At 42.8% G+C, this 24,640-nt stretch overlaps 3 protein-coding genes across 3 annotated transcripts; 1 reads left to right on the plus strand and 2 right to left on the minus strand.

The window, feature by feature from the left end:
• LOC133918959 (casein kinase 1-like protein 2) lies at positions 1 to 6,050 on the plus strand. The gene is made up of 14 exons (XM_062363133.1): positions 1 to 373; positions 464 to 504; positions 1,212 to 1,281; positions 1,369 to 1,517; positions 2,084 to 2,179; positions 2,284 to 2,354; positions 2,744 to 2,805; positions 2,957 to 3,020; positions 3,097 to 3,181; positions 3,257 to 3,383; positions 3,501 to 3,583; positions 3,684 to 3,741; positions 3,835 to 3,971; positions 5,309 to 6,050. The coding sequence occupies exons 1-14, from the start codon at positions 298 to 300 to the stop codon at positions 5,603 to 5,605; spliced, it is 1,416 nt and encodes a 471-aa protein (XP_062219117.1). The 5' UTR covers positions 1 to 297; the 3' UTR covers positions 5,606 to 6,050.
• A 729-nt stretch (positions 6,051 to 6,779) lies between these two features.
• On the minus strand, positions 6,780 to 9,341 carry LOC133918969 (probable cytokinin riboside 5'-monophosphate phosphoribohydrolase LOGL1). The gene is made up of 7 exons (XM_062363146.1): positions 9,086 to 9,341; positions 8,798 to 8,895; positions 8,673 to 8,703; positions 7,719 to 7,818; positions 7,550 to 7,620; positions 7,311 to 7,454; positions 6,780 to 7,191 (listed from the first exon to the last, which is right to left on the minus strand). The coding sequence occupies exons 1-7, from the start codon at positions 9,323 to 9,325 to the stop codon at positions 7,102 to 7,104; spliced, it is 774 nt and encodes a 257-aa protein (XP_062219130.1). The 5' UTR covers positions 9,326 to 9,341; the 3' UTR covers positions 6,780 to 7,101.
• A 10,384-nt stretch (positions 9,342 to 19,725) lies between these two features.
• LOC133889392 (protein IQ-DOMAIN 6-like) lies at positions 19,726 to 22,921 on the minus strand. Its single transcript, XM_062329927.1, has 4 exons — positions 22,336 to 22,921; positions 22,011 to 22,238; positions 20,731 to 20,844; positions 19,726 to 20,654 (listed from the first exon to the last, which is right to left on the minus strand). Exons 1-4 carry the CDS (start codon positions 22,639 to 22,641, stop codon positions 19,983 to 19,985), a joined length of 1,320 nt encoding a protein of 439 aa, XP_062185911.1. The 5' UTR covers positions 22,642 to 22,921; the 3' UTR covers positions 19,726 to 19,982.
• Between the last annotated feature and the right edge of the window lie 1,719 nt (positions 22,922 to 24,640).

The following is a 24,640-nucleotide window of genomic DNA, read 5'->3' on the forward strand; positions in this document are numbered from 1 at the left end:
TTAAATATCCCCTTCCTAACTTCCCCCGAAAAACGCAGGAGGATTGGACTCAGTCCACCGAAGCGTGTGCACGCACGCAAGCACCCGCACGGCCATGGCCGCAACCGCAGCCGCCGCCTCCTTCTCCTCCCCTCCCCTCCCCCGAAACCCTAGGTAGCACGAGAGCCCCCACCACCAGATCCCCGAAGCCCCCACCCCCGCGCCGATCTGAGCTCCCGCCGCTAGATTTCCGGGGCGAAAGAGCGCGTCTTTTTAGCAGTTTTTTTTTTCGGGTGATTTTGGGAAGGAGAGAGCTCGATGGAGCCGCGGGTCGGGAACAAGTTCCGGCTCGGGCGCAAGATCGGGAGCGGCTCCTTCGGGGAGATCTACCTCGGTGCGTAGACGCTCCTTGTGCTCGAAGTGATTTTGGCCCGTGATCTTTTCGCTGATGATGTGGTTCCGTGTCTGTCGCTTGTGGATGCAGGTACTAATATCCAGACGAACGAGGAGGTCGCGATTAAGCTGGTCCGTGCTCTCTTGTTGTGGATTGACTGCTTGGATCTTTGTTATATTCCAGTTTCGCTGTGTTCCTGCCTGTTGATTAGTACAGCTGTTTGCAGTGCATCTTATCTTTTGACGACTGTTGGGTCCTGCAGCATGTTTATTTCTAGTTGCTATCAGCCGAGGTGTGTGTTCGGGTGCGGTAGTTTGTAGTAATACGTTATTATTCTAGCCGTCTAGGACCAACTTGAGCACTTTGAGTTGGCTTCGAATTCCGAGTTTGCTCGCATTAGCAGCTCAAGTTCTCAATGGATGGATCTTTCGGAGTAGTTTGTTGGTTCTTGCTACTTGAGTGGATTTGTGATTGACTTGGCAGGACTTGAATAGTTTATGCATCTTTGAGCACTCTGCTAATCTTGTTTAGTGCAAATTGAGATGAGATGCACCAGATGGAGTATGGCGTTATAAGTCTAAATTAACAGATGCAAGAATGAAACAAGAAAGGAACGATAATTGAAAGTTGTTATTTCCCTTCAATTTGCTACTTTCTTTGGATCATGGAGTGTCAGTCTAGAAATAGATTGCATTCCCGAGATATGCAACATAGATTTGTTTGTAGTAGCTTATTGCTTTTATGAATTATTTACTGGATACATGCTAAACTATTCATCGTTATTGCTAGTATCATCTTATGAACTTGACATTTTGATTGCCTTCGTTTATATTTGCAGGAAAATGTGAAGACAAAGCATCCTCAGTTACTATATGAATCAAAGATTTATAGGATTCTGCAAGGAGGAAGTATGGAACCTTTGACTGTTCATGTTTCTTTGTGCTGTATGAATGTGTGTTAGGACAGGTTCGGATTGACAATCTTTGTTCTGACAGCTGGAATCCCAAACGTCAGATGGTTTGGTGTAGAAGGAGACTACAATGTCTTGGTTATGGATTTGCTTGGGCCAAGCCTGGAGGACCTATTTAATTTCTGTAGCAGAAAATTATCTCTAAAGACTGTACTTATGCTTGCTGATCAGATGGTACACACGCCACAATCATTGAATGCTATTTCTTACCAATGTTTTAATACATTTGTTTTTCCATACCGTGATGAATCAACTCTTGACATGTCTCTGTGATTCACCTTTTCCATGGCCTACGATGCCACCCTGCGCTATCCAATAGCCACATTGGCCCTTGCATTTGCACACAGGCACACAAATCCTCATTAATCAATTTACATGTTTATTTGTGTTTCCCACATAAGCCTCCTTCCTCCCTGGCGTCTGCTTTTCCCGTGGATTTCTTTTTTCTCACATAGTTTATTCCAATGTTACTAGAAGTGCTAGGCTCTAGGCGGGTGGTTGGGCTCCGCGCTTGTACTTTTGGCAAATGAACAAAGAAAAATAAAGAAAACTGGGATAATATTGCATATTAACACAGAAAAATAAGGAAAAATGGGGAAACATGTAGACCAAAAGCCTAGGTGTAAGCGAAGCGATGATGCTCTGCCTAGCGCCTAGGCGCTGCTTTTCTAAACAATGGTTTATTCCATTCGGCATCCATATCTGATAAGTTTTATGCAATCTGCCGTCCCCATTTTTAGATAAATCGATTGGAATTTGTCCATTCCAAGTCTTTTCTACATCGAGACATCAAGCCAGATAATTTCCTCATGGGTCTTGGTAGGCGGGCTAATCAGGTGGGTGACAATGCCGCCTTTAGTATGTTCTTTCAATTTCTGTTATTCAAGTTTTTGTTCGGTTTATTCAACACTTTTTGTTTTGCTCTGTATATTTCATTCAGGTCTACATTATAGACTTTGGCCTTGCCAAAAAATACAGGGATACCTCAACTCATCAGCACATCCCATATAGGTATAGAATAATCTTAGCATTTCTGATTTATCTATGCTTTCTTTCTTTCCTGGCAGAAGCACGGTTAGTTTTCTTCTAATCAGCTCAAGATGCTTTCTGTTTTTCTCTTCTTCCATTTGTTTGACCAAGCTGGGCAATTTTAAGTCTATTTAACTGTTTTTTTATCATAAATTCTATCTAGGTAGTACTATAATGTTTAATGAATTAAGTCATTACAATAGTCATGCCTCAGTCCTCAAATGACTGGAGGGAAGAGAAATAGAGTGAAGGACTAAAGATGCCAGTTACATCAGCTTGATAGTTCTATGTTTCAGAAATCTTTATTAAGTTTTCTTTCATTTTTTTGACCTACTTCCCCTGCAATTTTAACTAGCTAATAAATGTTACAGAGAGAACAAGAACTTGACAGGAACAGCAAGATATGCTAGTGTGAACACCCATCTTGGCATTGGTGAGAATCATATACAGTGCCAGTCCAAGTTTTTTTTTTTCTTGTTAGAACTTACACTCTTCTTCAATCTGTTGTAAAGTGTGACATCGTAAATCGTTGCACTAATGCCCTCATGGTCTGGCTAAAATTTTGCTCTTGTTTTCATGGCCAGAACAAAGCCGAAGAGATGACTTAGAATCTCTTGGATATGTACTTATGTACTTCCTGAGGGGCAGGTGAGTTTAATTGGTCATCTGGTTGCCCCTTTTATGTACCCCTCATTTCAGTTTTAACAATTTTTTTTCTTTTCAGCCTTCCTTGGCAAGGTCTTAAAGCAGGAACAAAGAAGCAAAAGTATGAGAAAATCAGCGAGAAGAAAGTTGCAACATCAATTGAGGCATGCTCAGTATATTGTTAGTAAGAATTGGAACTTCTCCTTGGCGATTTTCCTTATGTTGTCAATCTATTTCAGGCTCTATGTCGTGGGTATCCTACTGAGTTTGCATCATATTTCCATTATTGCCGTTCATTGCGGTTTGATGACAAACCTGACTATTCCTACCTTAAGCGACTGTTCCGTGACCTTTTTATCCGGGAAGGTCAGTTTCTTTGCCATGCTTTCAGTGGTTTAGGAAATATTGCAGCATATTGATTCCTGGCATACTTGATTAAAAGAAATGTCTGCTCATGTTCATTATTGGAACTCCGCTTTGTAGGTTTTCAGTTTGACTATGTGTTTGACTGGACAATACTGAAGTACCAACAATCTCAAATTGCCACTGCTCCACCCCGTGCTGCAGTGAGTACCTCCGACTCTGCCTCAATGATCCACTCAACAAACACACACATTTTATGTAACCATCTGTAGGGAAAATTTTGATGCCTTGCCTATGTTACAGGGCCATGGTGCGGGACCTTCTGGGTTGGCACCTGCATTACAGAATGACAGGCAATCTGGTACTTGGTGCACTCTGCTTAATTTGCTGTGTTTGTATTTCAGCATTTGATTGGTTCGTTTTCTCTGAGCGATGTTCATTGTTTATATTTCAGGTCCTGAGGAAGCAAGGACTAGTGGTTGGTCACCGATGGATCGACGTCGTACCCCACCCCCTATTACAAGTGCGGGGACATTGTCTAAGCAGAAAGCACCTGTAGGGAATGATGTTCCTGTTTCTAAAGATCCTGTGGTAAGTTCTCTTCGTATTTCCACTGTTGGTAATAGGACTCGAAAGGTGTTTAGAAAGTGAGGCAGATACTATTTTCGTCTTCTAGACCTAGTGTAATGCTGTAAGAAAGTTCGATCATTATACAGTGTACACAGTGGCATTTTGAAATACATACAATCAAACTTTTTAGATTTTGACTTCCAATTTCTCCGCGAATATTGATATTGAACCTATGAAGATGATATGGTAGATTTATACCTATGAAGATGATATGGTAGATTTATCTGGGAAAGTAATTTCATGATACTATACTATACTAGGTTCTGTGAACATATTATAAAAATTGGTGGCTGAAGTTGCATTGTGGAGACTGTGTTGACATCAGAATGACACTTTTTTTTATCGGAGGGAATATTTGGGAAAGATGCTCATGTCAAATGCGCCTTGAAATCGATATTAGTGTGGAAGACACTATGAAGGCATAATGTGGTGGTGGATGGGGATGAGAAATTAGGTACCAACATCGTATACATGACCTTGTTTTACGAGAACTACCTGGACCATAGTCTAGGATAGTTACCACTACAAGTTCCTGGTCAGTTCTCGTATACATGACCTTGTTTTACGAGAATTACCTGGACCATAGTCTAGGATAGTTACAACTACAAGTTCCTGGTCAGTTTTTCGTATACATGACCTTGTTTTACGAGAACTACCTGGTTCATTGTCTAGGATAGTTACCACTAGAAGTTTCTGGTCAGTTCTGGCAGTTCTCTTTTTGCAAGAATTACCTGACAATCCTAGGATAGTTACCACTAGAGTTACCACTAGATAGTCTAGGATAGTTACCACTACAAGTTCCTGGTCAATCCTCTGACAGGTGTTTGCTATCTTGAAGAGGAATGTGAGGACTAGCCAATACCTTAGCTGTAAGTCAATAGCTCAGTATCATATAGAGCTATGTTTTACCTGTATTCCTGTCTATATTAGAGCTCTGGTCGCCAATTTTCTGCACCCACAGGGAATCATAGAACACTTTTACCTAGTTCATCCAGCCCTGCACATCACATTGTGCTGAGTACTCAACTGCTTTCTTGATCAGCGAATGGTGGTATAGGTGCTTCCATTATTGTGCTGTGACTTGGTAAAGTTAGCACCTTATTGTTTTGCAGCTACTTCTTTACATTGTATTTTTTGATTGATGACATTAACCATAGTGTTTAGTGTACCGCATCACTCCCAAGTGTTAGCTGAACTGTGAACAACATAATTTATTATCTGCAGTCTGAAAAATTAAACACAAGAGACATGCTCTGTTTTCAATCTTGTGACTTACTTTGATTGCTGCTGTTATCTAGATATCCGGTTCAAATTTTTTGGGATGGTCAAGTGGATCTTCAAGGAGACCTGCTGTTTCATGCAGCCGTGATGTGGTGGCTCCTGAGAGTTCTGAGCCTTCACGAGGACGTACAACTGATGCAAGTCCTGGGGCATTCCGTAGAGCCTCAGGTCCTCACAGAAGCTCGCCTGTCCATTCTGCAGAACCAATGCGTTCATCTTCAGGTCGGCATTCATCTAATATTAAGAACTATGATTCTGCTCTCAAAGGCATTGAAGGTCTTAAGTTTGATGGCGATGAGAGGGTTCGGTACTAGAGCTGCAAGAAATTCTACATCTACTCTGTAAAAATCATAGTCAGGAGGCTGGCTAGCATTGTGTTTCCTGTTGAGTTTTGGATCACAGGAAATAAAATGCTGGGAAGAGGATGTGATCACTTGAAGCGCATTTACCAGGTGCCTCTGGGCACGGTAAATAAATGGTTGTCTGAGGCGCATGAAGCCTAGCTCTCATAATGCTATGTAAATGTCTTTATAGTTGGTTTGTCAGGCGCCCCTTGAGTTCATCAGTCTGTCTTATTGTTCTATTCTTTCCGGTGCTCCATTTCGAGAAGCAAAATCTCGGGATAATCAAGCTCAACTGGTAAAACTTGTATTTGGAAAACTGGAATTCGAGCATGTAGAATTTTTTCATCAGTTCATTGAACAAATGTCTGAACATATTCCTGACTAGTAAATTGATATGTAAATACTGTTGATGTCATTTGCACCTGTATGTACTGAAGGGTGTTGTCATTCAGTCTTGGAATGGTGGTGCTTTACAAAATTTAGCACCTGTCCGGATCAAAGCAGGAACATCCAGGTTCATTGATGATGACAATCCACAGCTGTTGGAGAAATCACGTACCCATGGACCATGCCAATTTGTCCTTCCGTGATTGTTCTGTATCATCATCGTGTTTGCAGAGCAATCGTGTTCTAGCTTCTTTTTTCCTCATTTTATGACCTGTTTAGATAGTGTGGATTTGGGTCCAAATCTTCAGGATTTTGCCGAAGTCCTAAGAGTTCCTGGAAGCCAAAGGAATATTGTTATTGTTCCTAGGTGGCATGTATAGCATGCCCAGGCAGTCGTCCTTGTAATGCGCTTGACAAGAGAATGTTTACTGATGGTTATGATGTATGTCAATTTGGTAATGTCACTTGTGCAAGAACTTGAGCTAGATTCATGGACAACGGAACCACATAAAACATAAGGAAAGCCTTGACAGTTTCACTGATCTGGTGTTGGCGTGTTGGTGGTTACAAGTATTCAGTCAGACATTATGCAACCTGTAGCCATAAAGCAAAGGATAGCCAACATGTTGCAGTCTAACGAATGAAAATCTGTCCATTTTGTGACTTCATCAGAATAAACTTTGAGCGATGCAAAACTAATGGCAAAGTTTCATGTGTTCATAAATTATAAATTTATATATTTATACTAGAACGGAAATGTCCAATTACTTCTATTAAAAAATGTTTAAAAAAATCATATTACACATAAAAGACTATTATTACGGAGTCACGTATGAAAATATAAGGTTCACAGTAAACAAGGCGAACAAAGTAATATAAAGTATAACCATGTGTGCATTTGCCCACACTGTTACTATCGAAGTAGATACAAATTCTTATACTCCACCAGATGAAGAATTATAAAGGTAAACCAAAAGATGGTACTTGCAAGCCGATGCCCCCAGTCCAGTAACACTAATGCTAGACGAGGAACATGAAAAAGACTTCAGGAACAATGTCATCTTCAGCAAACATACATCCTATGACTCCTCTGGTGCCTTTCCATAACCCAACTCAGACATCTCCCAGCTTGTCCGCGGGGCTACCTCCTGGTGTGACCGAGTGTAGTGCTGAACATAACCAAGAGAATTATTGAAATACCGATGTAAGCTCTTGTATTTGTCAATGAGTCAAAGTACAAAAAAAAAGAGTGTTCAAAATAGATAATGAACCAATGAGGTCACTTTACCTCCATTTTTCTCAGCAATTCATGTGCGGTCGGCGCTGAAACAATTATATCTCTGCAATCTTGCTTAATAAAACCTTCTGCCGCGCCCTTATCAAATAGCACGAGCAACGGGTCATAGTAGCCTTCAACGTTTAGCAATCCAACCTGCAGTATGTCAAGATCAATCACTTGTTCAGTTCCCTTAATTTAGTTGTGGTGGACTTGTTTGCCAATTGTCATAGCCATATACTAATACTCACTGGTTTGTCATGAATTCCAAGTTGTGACCATGTTATCATCTCTAACAACTCTTCCATTGTTCCATACCCCCCTGATGTCGAGAAAGTCGTCATTGTAATGTAAGCATATCAAATCAAATCATTGTCCCTTCCATCAAGTACTAGGGAAAAACATGTTAATTATGCATACCAGGAAGAGCAATGAAGGCATCAGACTGTCGCGCCATCTCAGCTTTCCTTTCATGCATGTCGGAGACAGCCTTTACTTCTCCAACGCTTGCACCTGATATCTGGTAAGAGAAAATTTTGGTGTTCCAAATGGTGACACAGTAGGGCATAGTTTCAGAGTCTCCCTATCTCCATTCTTCAAAAATGGCTAACACTTCCACAGAAAGAAATGTATAGAAATGTAGTCCAAGTTCACTTCGACGTATGTACCTAGAAAGAGTAGCATTTTGTTTGCCTAATAGCCTTTACCACGTTCCAAACTCCGAGTGTTCAGTTTCTGAGTTACATATGGACAATCATTCCTCAAACCTATCCGCTACTGCCTAACAGAAAATTTTATCATCTGAATTCCCTATTTGCTCCTTACCTGTCTCCTCTCAACTTGGGATGCCCTATTGGCAAGTTACACATACTATAATTACATGCACCCGTGGCCAATTTTAGAATTCCAAGTTGTACCACCCTAAAGTCTAGACTGATAGGCAGCAATTCAACCCCCCTAAATTCTAGTTCTACTTCCTTAGTGATCACCTATTCACCTATTGCTAACCCCAGAAGCAAAGGTGAATTGAATGAATCTGAGCCAACAGACCCTTAGGAATCAAATTGTGACTTGGAGAGCACTACTGATAGCACACTATACAGTAGCCAACATACTCGCGGAAATTTCATAAATCACCAACACCGGGGCTGAATTCACTGATAGAATTTAAATGGCCCATCTGTCAGCAAGCATATAACCACATTTTGTTTTTCTAACGAAGAATCGTTCTGCACTAAGTAATAGACCGTTTTCTTTCCAATGGATCAATTAGTTGCTACAGCAGAATTATACTAGAATTAACAATGACGTAGCGATCAGTAGCTCTACACATACACAAGGAAGAACAAACCCAAAAGGACAATTTGTACACACCTGAAGGGGCATGAGTGCTTTTGGAATCACCCTGCAAACGAATCAAACAGCGCAGCCGCACGTCAGATAGATTACAGATTGAAACGTGAAGTATTGAACACAGGCAGAATTGAGTTGCTACACACCCGAGGACACGGCAGCCGCCATCAAGAACCCTCTGCGCGATCAGGCCCATCAACCCAACGCTGCCGCCGCCGTAGACCAAATCGATCCCCCTCGCCACCTGCAATTTTTTTTTTCTCCAAAAGGAAAAAAGAACCCGCGGAATCCCGCCATGAGCGCGCGCGAGGGCAAGGAGGCGAAGCACCTAAAGAACGGAGGGTGGCAAACCGATCCGCGCTCCCCGGAGACGCGCCAAAAGGTGGGATTTTCGGCGCGTCCGGGGGCGCGGCCTCGGCATCGCGGCGCGTTACCAGCTCTTTGCCAAGGTCGAGCGCGGCGTCCCCGAAGACCGCGCGGTTGCCGGAGCTGCTGCCGCAGAAGACGCAGACCCTGCCGAACCTGCTCGGCGCCGCGGCCGCGGTGTCGCCCATGGCAGCGGCGGCCTGCCCTCCCCTCCTTGGGCTCGGGACGGAGACGGGGGAGGAGGTGTTTGGCTTCGCTTTGCTCTGCTGCGTGTTGCCTCTCGGAGGAGCTTCAAATGAAGGCGGCATTAAAGGGTAGGATTCTGACGCGATTGCCCTGCTCTAATCTCATAAATTAATTCGCTGGGTCAACTGGCCCGCCCAAATTGCACCACGAGAGCCCACATGTCAGGGGGTTTTTCTTTGCAGTTTGGCCCTTGTCATATACACCCTCTCATAATGGAGTCCCTGGCCTTGACAAGGTCTTGCATGCTCTCATGCCATGTCATGTCATGATGTAGGTTTTTATTTAAGAACAGATATGGCGTAGAATATAGTGAAATGGTGCCGTGTTGTGTGGTGTTACTTAGATACGGGTACAGATGTCTAAATTCGATTTGGATTAAATATCTGATTTAGAAAAAAATTAAATATATAAAATACAATTTAGAATTGGGTGTCAAAATCTGATTCGAATTCTAGGTGTTTGATTCTGCAAAAATAATTAAATACAGGTATTCCGATAACATTGGTGTTGTGTGCTGCAACATGCAACGCGTGAAAGTATTCAAAGGGAACCCGAATGCTTTTCCTCGATAGAATCAGCACCACAGCTCAAGACTTTTCTGCGATAGGAGCCAAATATAATACGGAATCCGAGTGGTCTCTTTCTGTCCCATAGAAGATGCACTCAAACAAAATGTGTGAAAAGTATTCATTTCAAGATTAGGTGAGGCCAGTCATACAGCAGTAACTTGCTACCGTAAATTCTCGACTTCCTTGTCTGCTTATCTTGGAAGAACGTATGGTCAAATGATTAGGGAAAAAAAGAAGTTGCGAGCAGCTTGATAACACGGGATTGATGGTGCATCATAACACGGGACATTGCATGCAATAAACTTTGAGCATACGAATTAACTCCTTCTTTTCAAATCTTTGAGATAATCTGCCCACACAATTAACAAAGAGCGTAAGTGAAAGATGACTTCACTAGAAGTCTTAATCAACTTTTTATCAAAGCAAGCCTTATTACGTGCTTTCCAAATAGTTCATCAAATGGTAGCCAGCCCTATAAAATAAAATAAAAGATTTTATTAGCTTTGACATACTTTTCAATATAATCATAATACTATACGATAGAACTTGAGATGGTGTTATAACCAATCCAAATAGCTATAAAATTCCATATGGCTTTAGCAATAGGACAAAGAAAGAAGAGATGCCTGCAACTCTCAGGTCGAGTACAAAAATAACAAGTCCCATCACTCTAATTCCTCTTGAGCATATTATCTTTAGTAAGAAGAGAATTCTTCTTAAGGAGCCACATAAAAATCTTGATTTTTTTTTAGGAATTTTTTTTATTTCCATATATGTTTGAAGGAAAGGTTAGGGGAATATCTCAACAACCAATTACACATAGACTTGATAGTATAACTGCCTTTAGAGGTCAAACTCCAGATAACCTCATCCTCTATATCATTCAAAAGGATTTGAGACAACCAAAGCTAGACATTCTCTCATTGGTCCTGGAGACCACTAGACAACCACCTTCTAAAGGAGAAATTACACTAGTTTTCACAAGCCTAAAAAAATAGAGATATTCTTATAAGGACATATACTGTATAAAGTAGGGAAAAGGGTAGCTAAAGGCTTTTTTGAATCCAAGAATCCTCCCAAAATCTGGTTTTCCTTCCATTCCCAACTAAGAACTTTCTCCCGTGGAGATAAAGGTGTTTTACTTTTAACAAATCAGCCTAACATGGGGAATCATCGGGTTTATGTTTCAATAAGGAAACTGATGTATTAACAAGATATTTTCTCTTGACAATAGATTGCCACATGCCCTCACTGGTTTCAAGTTTCCACAACCACTTACATAACAGAGCAAAATTCATTTTGGTCAGAACTTTAATCCCAAGACCCCCCCCCCCTCCTCATCATGGGTCTAAAAATCTTATCCTAAGAGACCAGATGATATTTTTTCTTAGTCCCCCCACCTTGTCAAAAGAATCTTCTTCTAGCAAGGTCCATATGATCATGTATTGTCTTAGGTAATAAATAGATAGACATATGGTAAATAGGCACATTAGACAAACTGACATTGATCAAAGTAACTCTGTCTCCAATTGACATAAGTCCTCCTTTCCAGACATCAAGTTTTTTCAAGAGTTTTTCCTTTACTAGAATCTAGTCAGCAACATGAAGTTTGCTAGGACTCATAAGGACCCTTAGATACTGAATGGGGAAATGACCAACTTGATAGTGAAAAAGATCAGCATACTCAGCTGCTAACAAGTCAACCCCCCCCCCCACACACACACACAAACAGATGACTTCACGTTTCTGAAAGTTGATCTTTAACCCAGACATCAATTCATAGAGGTAAAGAAGCAACTTAAGATTCTTAGCCTTCACAATATCACACTGAATGCAGAAAATTATATCATCAACATACTATAATATAGCTATCCCACCTTCAAATAAGTGAGAAGCCATGCCTACAACATCCCCTTTTGCCTGAGCTATATGAATCATTTTAGCCAGACAATCAGCTGCTAAATTGAATAAGAAAGGTGATAAGGGATCTCCCTATATCACCCCTTTTAACTGGTAAAGTAATTGCCCATTTGATTATTAAGCTTCACACTTAAAGTCCTCCCTCTAACCACATTTTTTATCCAATGAATTCATTTCTCATTGAAGCCCCTCATATATTAACACTGGAATAAGAAATTCCAATTCACCTTATCATAAGCATTTTCAAATTCTAATTTCAATAAAATACCAACCTAGTGACGCATCTTTGTCTCATGAAGCAGCTCATGAAGAGGCATGACTCCTTCCATGATATTCTTGCTCTTAATAAAGGCGTTTTGGCATTTATCAATGAGCTTATTCATATAAGGCTCAAGCCTCAAAGTTAACACTTTGGTTATCCATTTATAAGAGCAATTAAGTAAGAAAATGGGCATGTACTGTTGGATTTTTTTCAGCATCCTAGACTTCAGGTAAGAGGGAAATTATCCCATAGTTCAAACTACTAATGTCAACTTGACCCTTATAAAAACTTTGAACAAATTCAGGAAATCTTTTTTGATGATATCCCAACAACTTTGGAAGAATTCAATGGGAAACCCATCAGGACCAGCAGCTTTATTCTTTTCCATTTGAAAGAGGGTTTGTTTAATTTTCTCTTCCCGAAAAGGTTTATCTAAGATTAGGTTGTCACTCTCACTTAATTTTTCATGAACATCCCAAACATCATGATTAAAGATCAAATTATTGCCAGTAGTTTTACCAAATAAGTCTTTGTAATAGTTTGTAGCATATTGAAGCAACTTTTCATCTCCAACAATTTTTTTACCCTCATGAGTGAAGGAGAAAATGGTATTCTTTTTTTTTCTGCCATTAGCAATACTATAGAAAAACTTAGTATTGTTATCACATTTTAACAACCAAGTTGTATGCAACCTCTTAAACCAATAAATCTCTTCCCCATCAAGCAATTTTTTGAAGATCAGCCATAATTTGCATTTTTCTAACAACCATAGACTCATTGAGAGGACTTGCCTCCTCTAACAATTCCAATTGAGTTAATTCCTCCCTGAGGATAGCTCTTTTCTTTTTTATTTTAGCCTTTTAAATGACCACCCTAGCCTTTTAAGTGAGTTCTCAGACATCTTAATTTGATGATCACCGAATTCAGAGTATTTTTTGCAAGGAACACTTCAATCCCAAACTTTTTGAACCTTAGTTTTGAATTGTTCATGATACAGCCAAGAAAGCTCAAAATAAAACTAAGAGTTCTTAAGCCTGAAAGGATCGAATAGCCCGAGGGGGGGTGAATTGGGATATTAATTAAAACTTTTACCGCTTAAGCAAATAAAACTAAAAGAAAATATGACTACGGGATTTAACTAGGACAATATAACTAACTAAGCAAAAATAACCAAGAGAGATAATCTTAAAGAAGAACTTGCAATAGTAACAAAGCTCAAAATAAGATGCGAGAAAGTAATTAGTTGGAGAAGACAAAACCGATGTTTTTTCGAGGTTTCGAGAAGTTGGCACTTCCCCCTAGTCCTCGTTGGAGCATCCACCAAGGATGTAGCTCCCCCTTGAGTCACCAAGGCTCAAGTGCTCTCTCTTGATTACCCCTTCTCCATCTCCGGATTGACGGGTATCAAACAAAGTACATCTTCTTTTTTCGGGGCTCCCACAATTCCTCCAAGAGCTCACCGAGAAATCCTCCGATCACCAAGACCGTCTAGGTGTTGCCAACCACCAAGAGTAACAAGCCTCAAGCTTCACTTGACAAAGACCAAGCCTAGACAACAGCTAGATGCATACTTGTTACTCTTCAAGCACTCAAGGAAGTCCTTAATCCTCAACTAAGAACTTGGAATTGACACAAGTGCTCTATCTCTTGCTTCTAAATGACACACCAAGTGTATGAGCTACTACAGGGTCGCAAGAGATGGAGAGAGGTCCAAATGAGTGGGTATTTATAGGCTAAGGATCAAAAATTAGCCGTTGCCTAACAACCCAGAACTTTTTCTTAACGCCGGAAGGTCCGGTGTGAATAACACGCTTCACAACGGAATATCCGGTGCTAATATTTCTGACAAAATAGCCGTTAACTGTTTCATTAGCCGTTAAACCTCTGGTGATTAATCCTGTCCTACAGTGGATCATCCGGCGCATTGAAATGGGCCAGATGATAGTTTACAACCTCTCTGTATAAATTCATCCGGTGATCATATTTTGCTACACCGGACTATCCGGTGTGTAGAATTAGTTCTGGACTTCATCGCTTTCTATTTATCCGGTGATTTCACCTATCGAACGCCGGACTATCCGGCGTGCTCTTCAACAATTTTTCAAGTCAGAACTCTTAGGAATTTACTCCGACGAACTCACTCTGGTACAATTTTGAGTTCTACCTTCGAGATTCGGAACCAATGATTTTTTGAGGTTAGCCTAGTAATGGAAAGTCACAAGTGTGCATCGACTATATCTAGACTCTCCTAAGTCAAGCTACAACTCTTAACCCCTCTTTATAGTACGGTCAAAAGACTAAGTAGAAAAAGAACCTATACTACTCTAAGTGTCCTTCATCTCCTTGTGACACTTAGATCTAGAAGATCCTTATCATTCATGTTCCGGTCCTTTGATCATCATATAAGTCTTTTAACGGGCAAGAGTGTAAAGGCATCATTGACAATTAAGTTTTTCTTTATCCTTTATGCTGCTTAAAGGCTGAAATGTTAGTCACAATGATATGGTTGTCATTAATCACCGAAACTTTTACTTTTTTTTTGGGACCTAGATGCTACAAAGCCTCTTATCCTTATTAGAAGAGATCATAAGTGAATTGCGGTCTGATCTTTCCCTTGTGGTTTTTAGCACAGTTAAAAGTGGAAAAAGAGCCTCCCCTCAAAATCAACCAGAACTCTACCAAAATTTTCCAAAGTGGGATTAGCCCAATTATTAGACCAAATGTATTGTCCCTCACATATGTGAATTTCTCTCAACACATGAAAGTGAATGATATCATTGAACAAGGTCGAGATTCTAGTAAGGCACGTAGGTCTATTTTTCTCACTTGTATATCTAAGAATATTAAAATCACCCTCTAATAATTTAGGAAGGTGAGCATTGGAACAGAAGTTTGAGAGTTCACTCAAGAATTAAGTCTTAAACTCCTCATGAGCGGGACCAAACACATTCAGAAGCATCCACTCCTTTTTAATATTCTTACTAAACAAGATCATTTGTAGAATCTGGTTTTCATATCCCACATGCTTTATATAAAAAAAGAATGGATTAATAAGATACCACCAGACTTCTCTTGAGTAAGAATCTAGAACCATCTAAATTTGGAACCAGGATCAAACTTTCTTAAATCTTCCTGAGAAAAATCTTTTTTCATTATTTCTTGGAGACAAACAAAATCAAATTGATAAGTCCCCATGAAATCTTTCAAACAGTAACTCATCCCTTTCTTACATATTCCCCTACAATTCCAAAAACAACCATTCATTTGTATTTATTGGGTTTTTTCTTGCTTCCCTCACAGGTCTATGTGATATGGGAATGTTCTCCTTCAGAGCTTATGATCTCATAGCTCCTTTTCTTTTTAATGCCTAAAGAAGCAATTTTCACATGTTTCTTAGAAAAGTTATTTTTTTAGAAGAACTCATATGTATATCAACCTGAAAATTCTAGTTGTCTTTAATGCTCACAGATTTAGGAAAAAAGATCTGCTCAATAATGAACCTAGATTCCTCTGGAATGGGGTGAGGTTGAGATTTGGCCAACAAGGCACATCCAACATCTTCTAATTTTTTAATCATATCTACTACCTCATAATAATTGGAATTGAGTAACACCCCCATATCATGAGCTCTAGATATAATAACATCATAGAAAAGAACATCACAAGAATTATTGCTATGATACTTACTAGCTGTGTCAGAATTACCTTCCAAGCCCCCTTTCTTGGCCCTTTGAATAGCAATTTCTTCAACAGTAGATCCCACCAAGTGAGTACTCCTCTCACCGGCTCTTGTAGGGGCTTGAGCAGTAACTTTGGGCTGGAGATCTTCAGCAGGAACCTCCTCTTGAGGTTTGTGAATGTCATCTGCAAAGAACACGTGCAACTCTCCCATTTCTTGATGGAATTTGTTATCTTATTCCCTTTTCTCCTCCACAGTTGGTGCCACAGTACTACTGGACAAGCCAACTTGTTGTTGATGTTCAAGTAGAGAACACCTACTCAACCCTGGAATATGAACTCCCTCCAGCTTTTGATCCCCCAATTTCATCATATCTGAATCCAACTCATCAGATAAAAGATCATCTTCATCATCAGTGGTTTCAATATCTCTCAGAGCATCAATTTTTTCAGTGTCTTTGACCATGGAAGCACCATCCAGACTCTTAGATAGTGGGATAAACTTCTGGGCTCCCATATAAGCCTCTAAACCACAAGTACCAGCAGAGTAAGAACCACTTTTAAAGATATGAGATGTAGAAGATATCTTGGGGGGAGCTGATTTAGGGTCTTAGGTATCAACTTTAGAGTAGAAGCACTCTTACGGTATGTCTTGCCACAACTTTTAAACACGGTGGAAGAAGAGTCCCCAGAACCACCATCTAATATGGCCTTCTTAGGACTTCTCTCACTAAGATCAGCCTTAGCACTGCGCTGAGATTTGTTGTCATCCACAGGGACAACAACAGAATTAGGATTTTGTGAAGGTGGTAAAGACATCTCTCTCTCAAAAAGAAAGACATAAAAGTAATAGCCATCCTGCATAGCCAGACAACATTCTGCTGATGCTTATACCTTAGAAACATCTCTACAACCAATCCTCATCCTAACATATTCTTGTTTATACATGCTACTTTTATCTATTTCAAGAGTCAAGCCCACAAGAGAACCCACATATACCAGCACAGGTTCAGACCTGCTCTCACGAGGGATACGCTTCACTCTAAACCAAGCATATTGTAAGGCCCCATTCACACCTACAGCAGGATCCCACTGAGAAACCTGAATGATAGCATTTGCTCTTCTCATCCCCATGGTAGTGAAGTGTGCCCATTCTTCAATCTTACAAGCACTAGGAAACCGCATGATAAACTGGGTTTCAGACCATTGCTTTGCGTGGCACCTTCAGGCATTCCCAAATAAGTCCTGGAAGTCTTGTTCTATATGATGTGTCGTGCCCACACCTCTAACGATTGTAATCATGGCTAGACTAGCTCTCTCTTTCATAGCACTCACATTTGGGATATTCTCAATGAAGAAAAAAGCCTGACTCTCGCTTTGAGCACCACACATTAGAGCTACGGATTCCCATAGGTTCTTCTCTGGGCACAGGTGAGAGCCATTCCCTTCCTTGCCACACTGCACACAATCTAACCGAATACGGGCAATCTCCCACATGATGATCAAAAGACCCACACCCATAGCAAGCACCCACTTCAAAATTCTTACCAGGATCACACCCAACAGAGGAGATTGGATGATTGTACCTAGGTATGTTCTGGGAAGCATCAAGTCCACCTCCGGTTGTCATAGAATCGGCAAGCATCCTCGACAGATGCTGTGGAGGATTCACCAGAGCTGGCAAAGAAGGTGGTCTCACCCTCCGCTTAGCCTCTTCATCCTCCTCATCACTAGAAAGACACTCCTGCCTCATCTCCTCCCTGTGATCAAGCCGGCCTCTACTGGACTTCACCGCTGGAGCCCACAGATCCAGAGTTTGCGCCTGGGGACCTTGCGGATCTTGAAACTACGGGTCGAATCTCGATCCACCCGTATTCTTCTCCTGTTAGGATCGTTGTGGTTCCCCCGTCCCCCAATCATAAAAATTCCGCATTGGTGTCCGGCCAGTTCCTCGGCTAGAACAACCAGCGCCAAAACTAGCACGACAAGGGGCACCCCGACCATCTCTCCCCACCATAATGATTGGAGCACTCGAGATCTAACTACGACTTGGAGAAGAGACCACCAAAGCGAACGACCTCGTATCGCCTTGGACAGTCCCTTTCCACTTGGGATTTGGAGAAGAAGAGGAGGTAAAGGAAGAAGCTCAAAAATGGCGGAGAAGTTTGCGAAGAGAAGAGCAAGGGGTTAGCGGCGCAACTGTGAAAGTGGATTTAGGGTTAGGAACCAGGGGCGATGAAGGGACGCCATGTCGAAATCCTAGAACTGCCCCTCCTGGAACTACCCGCAACACATGCTGCCTGGCTGACCCCGCTCCCAAACTGCCAGAATCGCCATGTCGCACCCTCTCTCGCCGCATATGCCCGAGAATCCCACGGATGATGCGGGAATTGGTCCACGCCATGTCCCGAGCTTTTTATTCACGAGAAAACAACCGCGCGAACGGTGGAAAAGCCCAGGCTTCTGGAGGGAAAACAGGTAGGCACGCCGCCGAGTCTCTAGTCGTCGCCGGCGACAGGATCACTATTGACGGGGGAGGCCGAGACAGGGGAAGACGATGAAAGGACCGTCTTATCCCCGCGGAGCACACAAAATCAGACGTGTATAACTTCTCTCCATGATTGCTTTCCCATCTATTAAGCATCTCAATAATTTCCCTAGTTGTAGGCCTTTCGTTTCGGTTAATTTTGATGAAGCTTAGTTTGGGTTGTGTCTTGACTCCGAGTCTCCTGACACTGCTGCTTAATCAAACATGCTCTAACGGAAAGATCCACTTACGTAACTGTATATGTGACATCGCCGTTAGCACACGGGCCAACTAACGCTCTTAGAGCTCCTACCACTCTGAGCATGCCATGTCCACGAACACTGCTGGCCGCTGCTCCTCTGACGTGGACACGGCACTTCAGTTCTGGAGCGCCGACACCACGCTCAGCGCCTGACGCAAACGCCGCCGGCATCTGTGAAAACTGCGATGAACTTGCCCTGCCGGTGCCCGAAACGACACGTCCTGACGCAGGTTGACGTAGCTTTTTTGTTTAGTACGAGAGCGCCTGACGACGATGCCCTGCAGGGCTCTTTCGGTGACAAGAGCCGGCACGCGTCAGGTAGCTTTGGACTATCTGCAATGACATGGGACCTCGATGCAAGCCTTAGGGGAGCCATTAGTGCGTTGTTTAGTGTCTATACTCTCCTGGCAAGGCTACACTGGCGCTTTGTATAGTCTCTAGGGATCATCATGGCTGGAGAATGGAGATGTCGCCAACACATGGGAGCACACATCTTCGAAATCCACTACTAGTAGGATCTAAGTCCAGATGGTAGATGTTCTTTGTATCCGAACACCATGTACAAGTATGTTACCTTATTAAACATGCATGACTCTTAAGGATTCTGCGGTGGATCAAGAGGCAGGGGCGTCAACCTCTGCTCTGCCGGCATCAAATAGATATTCTGCAAAAGAGGGCAGCCTACAGTCGCTGATAAACTGATGGTAACTACTTGTACTCGATCAAAGCAAAGTTTCGCTGTGCACCAGGTAAAGTCTAATTGAAGGATGACAGCAAACTGGGGTCAAAGGAAGCAGATTAATACTAGTTTGCACTTCTCATTTCTGCTTAAGACGCAAGCCGAGGGAAGAAAAATAAGTTCAGGGCCGACACAGCTAGTTCATGTTTTTAATTGCGCGCTCTCTCACTAATCCCTTCTTGAAGCCCGATTGCAGCAACTCTGCAAAATCTCCACCCCAGATTTCGTCCTGTGTTCTATAACATCCGGCAGATTGGATTCTTTTGCAAGCACAAACTCTGACATGCATCATATGCTTTCTGAAGGGTGGTGGATATATAATTCAGAAAAAAAAATTGTTATCAAATGATTGCAACTAGACATGTCAAACGATTCGCTAGAGCAACTACATATACGAAATTGCTCAGATTTTCTGTACCTTCCTATCAGAATTTGGGCAAGAAAATTAGACAAAGAAACATCTCAACAAAGTTGAAATCTGCACTTAAAAAAAAAGGTTTGACATCTGCAAGGCAAGAAACACAGTTATCACAGTCCAGTCTAAACTATCACCATCCTGCATAACTTCAACCAGGTTTATAACCCTGAAAGTTACCTGTGCAGCACCGCAGCAGACATAGAAACAGTTCAACCTTTGGCTAGTTTGTACATCAGAAATGTTGATGACACCAAAATAAGCAATGAGGCATTAACATCAGAGCACACATACAAGTTAACATCAATATACCTAATGTATATTATGGAAATAATTAGGACTAAGTCCTAAAACAAGGCAACAGGCTGACCATCATTCTCCTTGTCCAAACTTCTTCTAGTGCTTCGACCTTTCAGAGTCAGACTGTTTAACCTCTTAGAAGTAACTGAAACCTCCGAGCCAGCGGTGCTTTGAACATCTACGGAAGATAATGCCATCCTGCTGTTGTGGTGCAGATCAGAAGACCGTTGCCTTTGAAGCGGTGGCTTATGGGAGCTAGAACCATTCAACCTTGCTTTGGCCGATTTAGTCCAGCTCATGTAGTTCGGTCCACTTCCCTGACCACAATCAAATCTTCTCTCTGATGTTAGGAGATTGGTGCCAGACACTGGAGTAACTGAAGAAGTAGATGGGGAGCTCGCATCGCACACGAAATCAGAAGAAGCTGAGATTGTGGAAGGAGGCCTTGCTGCCACCCTAGTTGTCACATTGTTTCTTCTGATCTTGACTGAGCTTGCAACCGAAAGTTTTGAGATGGCTGCGTTCATTTCCTCAATGCTCCCTGAACACCCTGAATTGGTGGAGTGTTCAGTATTCGTTTGCTCCATAAGGCGGTTCTCCCAAGGTTTTGTTGTCATCCACCCTTCCAAATAGCTCCAATTATGATCGCTTCTGTTAGTCCCATGATTCCTAAGAGAGACAGCAGGAGAGCTAGGTCTTCCACTGTGGCTTGAACTCCTCTGCGGAAACATATAGCATATATATGAAGAAATCGATAAACTAGTTCTATACCCAGATTATAGCTGCAAGATGTACCTGGTGAGAAAGAGCATAAGCAATTGCCCTGTCTCTCTTTACCGCACCCTCATGCCTCATGTGTATCTTTGATCTCAAGTCATCCACAGTGCCTTGACTATCACACCATCCTGCCTGCAATGTGAAGCATATCATCCAAATGTCCAGACATCATCATCACAGATTATATTCTCTTTTGCAGCAGCACGATGTGATTTAAATGTTTAAAACTAAACAACTGTGCAGGCCAATTATCCTACTTAATACTCTGCAACAAACCATAGATCTGTTGGACATCAAACTTAGCATAAACAAGTCGCAAGGATGCATTAGAGCATCTTCAGAGGACTCCTCATCCCGCTCACTATCGCTACATATAGCGATTTGATCGAATCAATCGGCTCCAACCGGCTCTTTATACTTGGCTCGCTATTTAACGCCCTCGCCATCTCCTCCTGATGGCTCGCTACTTCCATCGAACTCAAACGCGCTAGCTATCTCCGGAACGGACTAGGCTATCTCCCGAACGGACTAATTTTTAAAATTATTTTAGAAAAATTCACTAATATTCTTCTTATATGATTGACTAATTTTAAAATTATTTTCAACTCTAGGTTATATGGTGAAAAAGTGAGTTTATTTGTAATGCTCATTTATATGTATTTTTACCATTTCATGTGATATTTCTTCTTTTAATTTAATTTGAATTCAAATTTATACAAAATATAGTTGTTGCAAATATTTTTTATTTATAAGATACTAATAAAATATAGGTGAATGGAATTTAAAGAGCAAGATTTAGGAAGTCGGTTGGAGCGCGTAGAGAAATAGAGAGATAATTTTATGGAGAAACTCTCTATATGAAAATATTGAGAACGAGATTTAAGAAGTTGTTTGAAAATGCTCTTATTGGTAGCATCATCCTAGGAAGGCTTACCTAGCAATGACACTACCAAGATTAATTCAAACATACATGGTCAATAGCAAACAATATCACAAATCATTACTTAAAATGACGGGAGCTGAATGTCAAACTCAATCCTACATCATGGAGAGAGTGATTTTACTGTTGCAGGTCTCTATCCAGCAAAAGCAACCAGTGCCACCATGTGACGAATTCTAACTTTACTAATGCATCAATAGTATATTTCTACATTTGCAAAAGCATACAACTAACACATAATGCGGGTATAATGCAAAGCAACTCAATAGTCAATACTCGTTACGAAGTAAGTACAAGGGCACAATGCAAGTTCTATAATGGTACTACTATGAAAGACTTGCAGTGGTGTACTATATACCTCTGCTTCCTTGACAGGATCGGCGCGGTAGCTTCGCTCGTCGAGGACGTCGTGCGCGTCGCGGCCGTCCGCCGAGATCCTGGAGCGGCGGTCCCGCGCGCGCTCCTGCGCCCGCACGAGCGCGTTCATGCACTTTACTGTGACGGCCAGCTGCTGGCGTACGCGGCGGCCGCGCACCAGAGCCTGCAACCGCACGATCCCTCGCAGCGCCCTCAACGCCCTCCTCGCCTGCGCGCAAGCATCAACAAGAAACAGCAAGAAACAGTGAGAAAAAGGCGGCGTTTTTTTTTTACCAAGAATCGAGCGACGGCGGCGGATAGCCTACCAGGAAGGCGCGGAAGGCGGTCTGGATGCGGACGGCGGCCCACTCCTGCCTGATCAAGCGGAAGTCCCTGGGCGGCGCGCGCACCACGGCCGCGACGACGGAGCTGAGGCTGAGCGCGTCGGCGGTGGACGACGCCTCGGACGGCGCCTCCGACACCGACGCGCTCCCCGCGCCGCCCTTCTGCGAGGACGAGCTCCGCCACAGCCGACTCCACTTCCGCACCTTCACCCCCGCGCCGGGCCTCTCCTTCTCCGCCGTCGACTTGAGCCCCACCAGAGTCCGGATCCACTTGCCCGACGCCCCCATGGACGCCAGCCACAACGCCAAAACCCAAACTTTTCCCAAGACCGGGGGGTCTCTCTCTCTCCCCTGCCACGACGAGGCGAGGCGAGGAGAGGGGAAACGGCCAAATGGGACGAGGAAGCGGAGACGTGGGAAACGTGAGGCTTGCCGTGCGCTGGCCGTTGTGCTCTTCTTCGGCTTACGAGGCCCGGAGCCGTTTGGGTTCAAATTTTGAACCGCGAACAAGCACGAAGCCGGGAAACCCGGACGAGCGAGCGTCGGGGCCCACCCTATCAGGCCTCCAGTCCCGTCTAGAACGCCGGCATGTAGTCCCGTGGAGCGGTCGGTGGGCTATCATGTCATTGGGCACTTCGGCCGGGCGGCGCTGCCAAAAAGGCGGCGCTTGCGGCTCACCTTTCCCGTTCGTCGCGTCGGGCTTCGAGAAAGACGGGCAATTGATTGCCAGACTTTTCTCGTGGATCGGGCCGGAGAGGCTTCTACCTGGGCCGCCTGAGTACGCCGGGGCGGAGAAGCGCTCTGGGCCCGGGATTCCATCTCTACCATCGACTCGGGATCGTGGACTCGTGGCTCGCGATTCACGCGATCCGGCGCGCGTCGGAGTAACTTTAGGCTGGGACCAGCGGTTGCCCAAATCTTGGCTTTCGTCAACTGGAAAGGAAGGGGCCCGTCCCGTTCGTCCGCGCCTTGAATTTGATCCAGCGGGGTGCAGCGCGTCCGACCGGGCACCGGCGGTGACGCCCATGATCACGCGAAAATAGTGGACATGGCCGCACGGCCGTAACAGGCCTGGCGTGAATGCATACTTACAAGAAGGCGTAGCGGCAGGATTAAAATTTCACCAAAAATTCGTGAATTTTAAAGAAAAAGAAATAACTAATTCTGAAACAAAGGACGAAAAATTTCGCCGAAACTTTGATCTTTTCGTCGGTGAACAAAATAATTGTAGAATGAAACTGAAATCTTGCATAACGGTAGCCCAAATTTAGGTTGGTCCTAAGTATAAACTGGATTGATTTTTGTAATGCAATACGTGTGCACAGTAGCGTAGCCACCAGTGGGCAGCTGCCCCGGGTAGGCTTTGGTAAATTATGGATTTGCCCCTAGGTATGCTCTAAGTAGCGGCAGTCATGGATGTACATGGATGCACGGATGGAGGTTGGAGGAGAAAGGTGAAGTTGGTTTCCTGCAAAGACTATGGAGGAAGACGAAGTATTCCATAGTGGGATGGCTCGCTTGTTTAGCGGCTAAAGCCTAGATGCTTAAGGCCCACGTAACGATAGAATCTTGCTAGCCTATCGATAATTCATACTGGAGACGGGGGCAGCACGGCGAGGATGCTCAAGCAGCTAGGCCGATGGGGAGCAACGAGGGTCTTTTTTACGTACCTTAGAATCCTATTACCAATGCTTAGTTAGCATAAAATCGTGTTGTTCCTCCATGTCTTCATGTTGAAAGTTTGCCTCGGGTGTTCCAAAGTCTTGGTTATATCACCACGGTCCTGTTTAGTAAAATTTTAACTTCCAACTCCACGTCAGATGATAGGATTATATGCTAAAAAGTAAAATAGTTTAAATCTTTATTTTTATTAAAATTAAAATTAAATAATTGACTCAAACATTCTCCATACACCTACAGCTCTAACTTCAAAATTTCTTAAAAACTCAAACATACTTAATATACTCACGACTCCAATTACAATTTTTTTTAAACTAGAGCTCCATTAAACATATGCTACACTTCTACTTGTGCATGTTTGAGTAGAGTTACTAAAAAAACAATAAAATAAACACCATAGCCCACTTGTCATACGCAGACTCATCCTCTTTTTCTAAGTCTCCTGCTTTTCTTCTTTCTTTCGAATGCAACTGCTATCCAATCTCTAACCATCCGGACCTCACGGAATTCACTTTGATCCTCGCCACTGCCACCCCTCGTCGTACGGGGGTTGAGAGCATCTACTCAACATCAACATGTTTTCCAACGTGGCACTTTCAGTAGCATT

This window comes from Phragmites australis, chromosome 1 (genome assembly GCF_958298935.1).
Source record: "Phragmites australis chromosome 1, lpPhrAust1.1, whole genome shotgun sequence".
NCBI classification, from domain to species: Eukaryota; Viridiplantae; Streptophyta; class Magnoliopsida; order Poales; family Poaceae; genus Phragmites; species Phragmites australis.

Coding starts and splice junctions, on each gene's coding strand:
- LOC133889392 (XM_062329927.1), bottom strand. CDS start 22,641: ATGGGGGCGTCGGGCAAGTGGATCCGGACTCTGGTGGGGCTCAAGTCG. Junction 22,239..22,335: donor CCGCCTTCCGCGCCTTCCTG/GTAGGCTATCCG, acceptor GCTTGCGCGCAG/GCGAGGAGGGCGTTGAGGGC. Junction 20,655..20,730: donor CTTATGCTCTTTCTCACCAG/GTACATCTTGCA, acceptor ATGTTTCCGCAG/AGGAGTTCAAGCCACAGTGG.
- LOC133918959 (XM_062363133.1), top strand. CDS start 298: ATGGAGCCGCGGGTCGGGAACAAGTTCCGGCTCGGGCGCAAGATCGGG. Junction 1,282..1,368: donor TAGGATTCTGCAAGGAGGAA/GTATGGAACCTT, acceptor TTGTTCTGACAG/CTGGAATCCCAAACGTCAGA. Junction 3,972..5,308: donor CTGTTTCTAAAGATCCTGTG/GTAAGTTCTCTT, acceptor GCTGTTATCTAG/ATATCCGGTTCAAATTTTTT.
- LOC133918969 (XM_062363146.1), bottom strand. CDS start 9,325: ATGCCGCCTTCATTTGAAGCTCCTCCGAGAGGCAACACGCAGCAGAGC. Junction 8,704..8,797: donor GGCGGCTGCCGTGTCCTCGG/GTGTGTAGCAAC, acceptor ATTCGTTTGCAG/GGTGATTCCAAAAGCACTCA. Junction 7,621..7,718: donor TGCCTTCATTGCTCTTCCTG/GTATGCATAATT, acceptor TCTCGACATCAG/GGGGGTATGGAACAATGGAA.